The sequence below is a fragment of the Solanum dulcamara genome, chromosome 2 (genome assembly GCF_947179165.1).
Source record: "Solanum dulcamara chromosome 2, daSolDulc1.2, whole genome shotgun sequence".
NCBI classification, from domain to species: domain Eukaryota; kingdom Viridiplantae; phylum Streptophyta; class Magnoliopsida; order Solanales; family Solanaceae; genus Solanum; species Solanum dulcamara.
Window position 1 is genome coordinate 73,916,539 of NC_077238.1, and position 8,592 is coordinate 73,925,130.

An 8,592-nucleotide genomic window follows, 5' to 3' on the forward strand; every position below is an offset into this window, starting at 1 on the left:
AGTTCTAAAAATTATTAAAAATATTCATAAGTTTGTGTTATCATTTTATAATGAACATGCTCCGTTAAAAAAAAACTTATAACATAATTGATAACAATCAACACAACAAAATAACAATATGGGCAAGAACAATACATTAATTGAATTAAAAATAAATTATTCTTTTTTTTCAATCTTGTCACTCAAACTATTCTTTTTCGGGGGAGGTAATAACAAACTATTCTTTTATAAAATTTTTCCACATTCTACGAACAATCTCTTCACGACAATAAATGATGGTTGGGGTTATTTTAATTTTTTTAAACTTCCCAGGTTCCCAAATTCTAGCTTTTTCTAGAACTTGGGATATTTGCCAAATACATTTGTCAAGTAATGGCAAATTATGTGGCCAAACACTAGTTCTCAAGTTTTTCTAAAAAACTATTTGGTGTCAAATGAAATATAAATGTTTAGAAGTTGAAACTTTGACTACTTTATTTTGATTGCAATGTATTTTAAATGACTTTCTTTTGAATATATATATTTTTACATATATAATGTGTTAGTATAATACAATTGAGATTTTTTCTTGAATTGTCTATATCATAATACTCTATTATACGAATATATATTAGTCAAAGTTGAACAAACTATGATTACTGATTTGCCATAACATAAAATACTGAAATCAAAGTTTAAAATACCAAACCATACAAAATTAAATTGATATGATAATGATATAATAGTTTGAAAAATTGAATATCAAAATTATCGTACTAAAATTTCAAATACCGTATCATATTAAAATTTCAAATACTGTATGATATCATACCATGTCCACCTCTAGATGAGAATGCTAATAAGAATATGTATGTATAGTATGAAAAATATGATTACGAACGAAGATATTATACGAATGTGCTATTAGAGGCCAAGTTAAAAAGCTCATTAATATTTATGCAACAAAATAAAATGCACGGTGCAGATTGGTTGTGGCATGAATTGATGCTACTTTTGCAGATTTTTACATCTACAGTCTACACACAACCCTTTCTTTCATTTCAAATGCGCAATTGGCGGATTTGAAATGGATAATCCAATATGCTTAAATTTTCAATATTATAAGTAATTTGCGGAAAACAGACCACGTCAGAGTCAAACACTCCCATGCATACTTGTTTAATATGTCAAAAATTATTATTCAATTTTAAAATTTTTACATCAAGTTTATTTTTACTTATTAAATGCTAGATTTATATAATTAATAGAAATACATAATAAAATTATCTTTTTATTTATTGTTTATCTAGGAATGCGCCAAATGGACAAGTAAGGTGAGAATAATTGATTAATTAATTGGCCGCGCCACGCCAAGACGTGTAAATCAGGTAGGCAAATGACACGTCAGAGGAAATAAGTGACGTAGATATTAATTTCTTATTATTTAAAATAAAGTACACAAATTTCAAAGTCGCCAGCTCAACCACTCAGCGAATAAGCTGGTTTTAGATACGTACACGTGTTTGGTGACGTGGATCTCCATCTCTTTCTGCTTCAACAACAACAATCAGTCTCTCTCTACCCTTCTCTTTTCTTTTTACAAAAAATGCAGAAATTTTGAGACAAAAACTGCAAAATTCCATCAATTAAATCTCAATTTGAGGTATGTTCAAATTTGGATTTATGATTATTATTTTTGGTGAAAATTTTTGGATTCTGAAGCTGAATTTAAGTTTAATCTCTGTGAATTCTGTTGAAAAACAAGAGCAACAGAGCAGAGGTTGGAGTTATTGAGCTTTTTTGGGTGTAAATAATGATGCTTAATTTCTTATATAATGCTTAGAAATTAAGAAATTCGTTATGTTTTATTCTTTCTTTGTTTGATATTTGATATTTTCTAGTTGTAATGTAGGTAGGTTGAGAAGGACTAGTTTGTCATTACATCATACATTCAAAAAGTTTTGTAAAGATTGTCTCTTTATTTGGTTTTGTGGGAGGATTATGAATGGACGATTATGGCCATGCTCTTCTTTCCTCTCTGTTGCATCAAGGGAGAGGATGATGGGAGATGATACAGAATTTCTTCATGGATCAAATCAGATTTTTTTTAAAAAACATTTATCCAAGTTAATGAATTTGAGAAACCTGAACTTTTCTATATAAAAACAGATTTTCATTTTTCGTTTTTGTTTGCCTTATGTTGCAACAACATACCCGGTGCGATTACACAAATGGGGGTTTGGGGAGGGTGGGGGTGCAAACTTTACCCCTGTCTTGATCTTTGGCTCAAGAAAAGTATTTTCAAACATAGGTTTGTCAAATATAAGAGTAGAAGTGTTAGTGAAAATACAGTGGGAAAAGAGAAATACTGACAGGCACAGATGCAATGAGCTAAATTCTGTGTTAAAACTCAGGGATTGTTTGGTAGGGTGTATACGTATAATGCTGAATATGGTGAATATGGTGTATTAGTAATGTTGGTATTTGTTATTCTTGCGTAGGCCAAGCTCCATAAAAGCCCAGCGGAGCTCCTATTAGAAAACAAACTCTACCTCAAGGGTGGATGTTATTCAGCTCGAATAAAGTTAGGGGGATGAAAAGGAAGCTTTAGTTATGCTGAGATTATTTCTTATACAGCGTTTGGTTTGGTGTATTTAATGCATGACATAATTTCTAAAACAAATTATTTGTTTACAAAAATACCTCTATAAATACACTGAAAAGGATGTGGAAAAAGTATTGATGGATAATTTTGTCTTTAACCATGCTAATGCATGCATTAAAACCCCTTGCATTGATAATACCATGGATTTACATGTATTAGTTATACATAGCATAATACTCAATGGAGTGTTGGTTATACATAGATGGAAAAAAGTCTATCAAACAAGGATTGAAATACACAAAGCTAATGCATGTATTATATTTTCTAATAGAATCTACCAAACGACCCCTTAAAAGTTTGGTCTATATAAATTACATGAAGTGTCTAGCTTTGAACATGTTGCATAGTATATATTTGACATCTAGAGTAATTGAGGTTCTTTATATAAATGTTATCTTTTTGAGAGCCAACCCTTTACGACTCCTATGTAGTCCTTTAAAGTTGATGTGTTATGCATTTTACTGGAATATATTAGGATGGATAAGATTTATTTGCTTCTCAGCTTTGGATGGTTTTCTACCTAAATCCTTTACAAGTTAGACCATACCTGTATTAAGAAACAGGGAAGTTTTTTCTACGTCATCCTTGGTCTTGTGAAATCTTGTTGCTCATTGTTTGACAGGGATTTATTTTATGCAGTTGGCATAATAATCTTGGTCCATACCTCCGACTATTACACCTCAGTCTCAAACAAGTTGCAATATTGGTTAGTACCTCCAAAAGGAAATAATCATTTCTGCAGTGAGTTTAGTAGAACATTTTGTTGCTTTCTGACACATGGGAAATAACGAGGATGGGAAATCTTGTAAGCCTGAGAAATTATCTCCGACTGCACCGGTAAGCAAATACAGAATTGTGTATCGTTTAGTTTGTGTAGAGTATTTGATGTTGTCTCCTATGCTTAAGAGTATCTGTGGCTCATCACTCATGTCTTTAAATGTCCTCTATGTTAATTTCCTCTTTTAGTCTTGATCTCTTCTTTGAAGTTCATCCTGAGTAGTTGGCAAATATCTTCATATATTGACAGGATCAAAGCAATATCCATGTGTATCCTGATTGGGCTGCGATGCAGGTTAATCATTTCCCGCCATGCTGTTAGATACTATTACCATAGGTTTAGTGGTTATTGACATTTTTATGTAAATTGCTAAATCTTCAGGCATATTATGGTCATCGAGTAGCTGTACCTCCATATATTAATTCTGCTGTTGCACCTGGTCGTGCTCCTCATCCTTATATGTGGGGACCGCTACCGGTACTTTCCAGGCTGAACCTTCCTTTTAAATTCTTGAAAGTTGTTTAATCAAAGTGCTAGGTAATAGTTTATTGGGCTTCGCCGACATGAGTTCTAACTACAATTCTCCTTTTTTAGCCTATGATGCCGCCTTATGGCATACCATATGCAGGAGTCTATGCACATGGTGGTGTTTATCCGCACCCTGGAGTTCCTATTGTGAGTCCCTATTCTAGTGTCTCGGTTCTCTTTTTATTCTTTTCTGAAATCATGAGTGCTTTTTGAGTCCTACTGTGCTTTGTAAAGTTTTCTACATGTAATATCGGAATAAGCCACTGGAAACAGCGGAACAAATGCTGGTGGCTCTACACTTTGCTATACTATCAAATTTAGTTTAGATTACAGGACATGATCAGCAACTGAACTCATTGAGCTAGGTCCACTAATTTTCATAAAGGAACTGAGAGTAACTTCTGAGGAAATGTTTTTCTTTGGGGTAATATAGGACAAGTGAAAGTTATAACTCTGTTAACTGTAGATGGAGTGTGAAAAACAAGCAGTTAACTGATTTAGGAATTATGCCCTACAATTGGCCAACAACGATTTCCAGTATCTACCTTATTAGGATTTATGAGTGTATGGCTCAACTGTTGGTAAGAAAATGGTATATTTGTTGTGTTCCTTAGTATGATGAAGAAGCTCGTTTTTATTATTAATTCAGTTGAATATTTACAGATTGGTCAAGATAAAGGTGATCATTGATAGAGGGTAATCATATCCAAACTTGATCAACCATTACAAGTCCCACAAAGTGGGATCTGGGGAAGGTATAGTGTACCCAGACCTTACCCGTACCTCGTGGAGGTAGAGAGGTGATTTTTGTGAGATCCTCGGCTCAAGTGAAGCAAAACAAAGTAGTAATAAAACGGAAAAATGGCAGTGAAGAAAACATGGCAATTAATAGGAAAGAAGTACAGGGCATAGAGGCAAGGAACAGTATCAAACAACAAAATAGTACAATGGTACAATCACCTAAACATAATAAACAACAGATAGGAAACCATATGACTGTATATTTACGTATAGTTACTGTAATGTATGACTCTAGTGACAGAGTTGTGGCTAAAACATATGAACAGGCCCATTTACAGATTATTCTTTTCTGATTTCAGGTGTCCCGTCCTCAGGCGCATGGAATGACATCATCTCCTGCTGTTAGCCAAACCATGGTATATGTTACTTTTAGTTCTTCGACTTCTTTCAGTGTATGAACTTATTTGCTTCTGGAAAATGCCGAGACTGACAGATTATTGTTTCCTTTAAGCTCAACGTAGTATACTAGTAACTAATGGTGGGATTGAAGCTAAATCACTCTACATTGTGTAGGATACTGCTTCTTTGAGTATGGATGCTTCTGCTAAGTCTTTGGGGAACACTGATCAAGGCTTGACGAGTCAGTTAAAAGGGTTTAATGAACTTGGAATGTCAATAGGAAATTGCAGTGTTGACAATTGTGATGGCATTGACCATGGACCTTCTCACAGGTTTGTGCAAAATCAGTCCATGCTTAGGATCATAATCAGTTGTTTAAGAACCATGCTTGACTCAGTTGTAGACACTCCCTCCGTATCAATTTGTTTGTCTGGTTTTGATGTGACACGGAATTTAAGAAAGTAAAGACTTAATCTTGTACTCATAAACTAAAGATATGTAGAATGTACCAAAATGTCATTCAATCATGTGGTCTTAAACATGTCATGTGGAAAGTTGATATTAAGGAGTTTCCAATAAAAGAAAGAGATATTCCATTTGAAACAGACTAAAATGGAAAGTAACGCAAACAAATTGAAATGGAGGGAGTAGAATATCTGCAATTAGTGGTCCTTACATTCTGGAGAATACTTCGTAATCCTGTTAAACATATTGAGTATTGACTAATTGTTAGTTTCATGCCATGACAGTGGGCAAACTGAAGGTTCAAGTGATGGAAGTAACACACACACAACGGAGGTGTGATCCGAGATCTATAAATCCATTTGTCTCAATTTTTAATTTTTTTAATTTGTATCGGTAAGAAGGCTATGGTTGCTGATACTTTCTCGTCATACTCTAGGTGGGTGAGCACAGTAAGAAAAGAAGCCGTGACACAACTCCTAATAACTGCAAGAGTTTGATCTCTTTCTCACTTTCTATTTGAATTTCAATAGATATAGGATTTACATATTTGTGAAATGTGCAGTTGCTTTAGAGTGAACTTTTAGTGTTCTTGCTTTAATTCAATTCTTGTTTCCACCTTTTGATCTCTCTATTCTTCAAAATCTATTACAGCTGGTGATGGAAAAAGTCAAACACTGTGCAGTCCAGGACGTTCTAGGGAAGTAAATGGGGCCTCCGATAAGGGAACTGGTGTAGCTGTTAATCCTGGTAATATAGCAGAAAAAGTAGCGGGAACAGCATTTTCTCCTACCATGACTACTACTATGGAACTGAGAAATCCTGTTGGTACACTAGTAAAATCTTGTCCAACTTCACGAATCAGTCCTGCAGTGCCTGGCGGAGCCTGGTTTCAGGTATATGCATGTATCGGGTGAACTTTGCTTTTGCTTGTTTTGGCGTGACGTTGATGTTGTGTGTCTGCAACTTTTGTTTTGCCTATGAATTTGATGAGAGCTCTGTTTATTATGTGAGAAATCTAAGTTTTTAATTGTTAAATGCATCTATATTTTCAGAATGAACGTGAGCTGAAGTGTGAGAAGAGGAAGCAGTCTAATCGAGAATCTGCAAGGAGATCAAGGTTGAGAAAACAGGTAAGAGGGAAATGTGCACATTATAGAATATTTGGATACTGATTTAATCTGAATATATGGACTATGTTCAATTTACTGTTTGTACATATTATTCTGATACACAATACTTTCTTTTCCCACCCTCCCCCCTCCAGGCAGAAGCTGAAGAATTGGCAGCGCAGGTTCAAACTTTAACCTCTGAAAATTTGGCACTCAGATCAGAAATAAACAAATTTACCAAAAACTCTGAGAAACTAAAGGTTGAAAATGCTGCTTTAATGGTATGAGTTCGTCTCTTGGTTAGGTAGTCTTATGTGTTTTCGTTATTTGGGCTTTACGAAGTATGGTCTGGATTGTGCAGGAGAGACTGAAAAATAAACAAGGACAAGTAAAAGAGTTAACTTTAGGTAAGATTGATGATAAGAGGCTGAAGCCTGTTAGCACAGCAGATCTACTAGCAAGAGTCAACAACAATGGTTCGTTCGATAGAACCAACGAAGACGGTGAAGTTCATGAGAATAATAGTACCTCTGGAACAAAGCTTCATCAACTCCTTGATGCCAGCCCCAGGACTGAACATGCCGTGGCTGCTAGATGATCCTCGATTAGTTGTCATGACTGTGGCGGCGTGGCCCTGACTTTGAGATGTTAAAAGTTTAAGAAATTTAACAGTACAGAAGAGCTTAAGAAATTCTAATTTCGCCCAATTGTAATTTATCCATGGATGAAGCTGAGGAGTGTTTTTTTATCCCTTCACTTCAGAGTGCCATGTTGAATGATGGTCTTATCTAAATAGGTAATGTTAGCCACACTAGAAACCTGATTGATTGGAAAGAGTTTGGCTTGGATGTGTATGGAGCAGTCAATAAGTGATCTTTGTAATGTATTTGGTGTTAATGACTGATGCCTAGTATTGAGAGTTTTTATTGTTGACAATGTTTGTGTTGTAGTTTAATTTTTGGTACTACTACAATATATCCCTAGTCTTGAAGAAGAATTTTGGTGTCTTAGATCTAAGATTTAGTGGTTAAATGATGGTGATTCAAACTCTGATTTTTCCCCCCATATCAGTACTTATTGCCCTCAGGTACTCATAAGGCTAGGAGTGTCAAATATGGTTAAAAAAACTAGTAGTCTGTTCAAATTTTATGAGTTTTTGATTGTAATGATGTTCTCTTCTTGTTCTTTGAATTTGTTTTTGTACAGAGTTGGTGTGTATTTTTTAAGGCTACACTTTTAGTCTTTTTTCTCACTTAGCTTCACCAACAATATTTTTCTCTCCTCTGTATTTTTAGTACATAGTATATCATTAGGAAATATAATGCTAGTTTAAAAGTAGAATGACTGCTTGTTGATTTTCTTCTATTTTCAAAGGTCTTTAAATAATTGTTGAAGATAGCCTCAATCCAAGAAATTTGATCCTTGAAAAACGACTAGATTGATCCTTCTTCCAAAAATAAGGTTAGGCTGAACTTAGCCCTTCAATGTAGGTGTTGCTTCCACATGATACCTCATCACAAAAGATATCTTCTTTCCTTTTTAGACAATTGCAGATTCTTTGCTTCCTTTGCAAACAGATTGTTGGTGCTTGATTCTGTTGTTTCCTTTCTTGGATATTGTCTCTATTTAATTCTTGATATGTGTTCCTTCAATGAAATATCTTGATGACTTAGTTATTCTTGGTAAACATATTTGCTTACAAAATACTGAATGCTTTGTGTCGTAATCTTGGTCGATCTTTGGTATTTGTTTTCTCAAATCAAAGATTAATTCAATGCTTCTCGTCAATTAATTTTTTGGTGCGTGCTTTTCTTATTTTCGTGCAACAGGAAGTTGTCAATCATTAAAATCTAAACACTTAACACCAGCCTACTTCTAATTCATATTTAAGATTTACTTTTTTTTTTTTTGTGGGTCGGACCAGGATC

At 34.3% G+C, this 8,592-nt stretch overlaps 1 protein-coding gene across 2 annotated transcripts; it reads left to right on the forward strand.

The window, feature by feature from the left end:
• The first annotated feature begins 1,525 nt into the window (after nucleotides 1-1,525).
• On the forward strand, nucleotides 1,526-7,867 carry LOC129880715 (transcriptional activator TAF-1-like). Of its 2 annotated transcripts, none has more exons than XM_055954889.1 (13): nucleotides 1,526-1,642; nucleotides 3,284-3,481; nucleotides 3,672-3,716; nucleotides 3,804-3,899; nucleotides 4,017-4,097; nucleotides 5,051-5,107; nucleotides 5,265-5,422; nucleotides 5,840-5,888; nucleotides 5,992-6,040; nucleotides 6,207-6,448; nucleotides 6,608-6,685; nucleotides 6,820-6,945; nucleotides 7,026-7,867. In XM_055954889.1, the coding sequence occupies exons 2-13, from the start codon at nucleotides 3,422-3,424 to the stop codon at nucleotides 7,260-7,262; spliced, it is 1,278 nt and encodes a 425-aa protein (XP_055810864.1). In that variant the 5' UTR covers nucleotides 1,526-1,642; nucleotides 3,284-3,421; the 3' UTR covers nucleotides 7,263-7,867. The 2 variants fall into 2 exon arrangements, with proteins under 2 accessions (XP_055810864.1, XP_055810863.1); XM_055954888.1 differs by having other exon boundaries at nucleotides 1,528-1,642; nucleotides 5,992-6,046.
• Nucleotides 7,868-8,592: the final 725 nt, after the last annotated feature.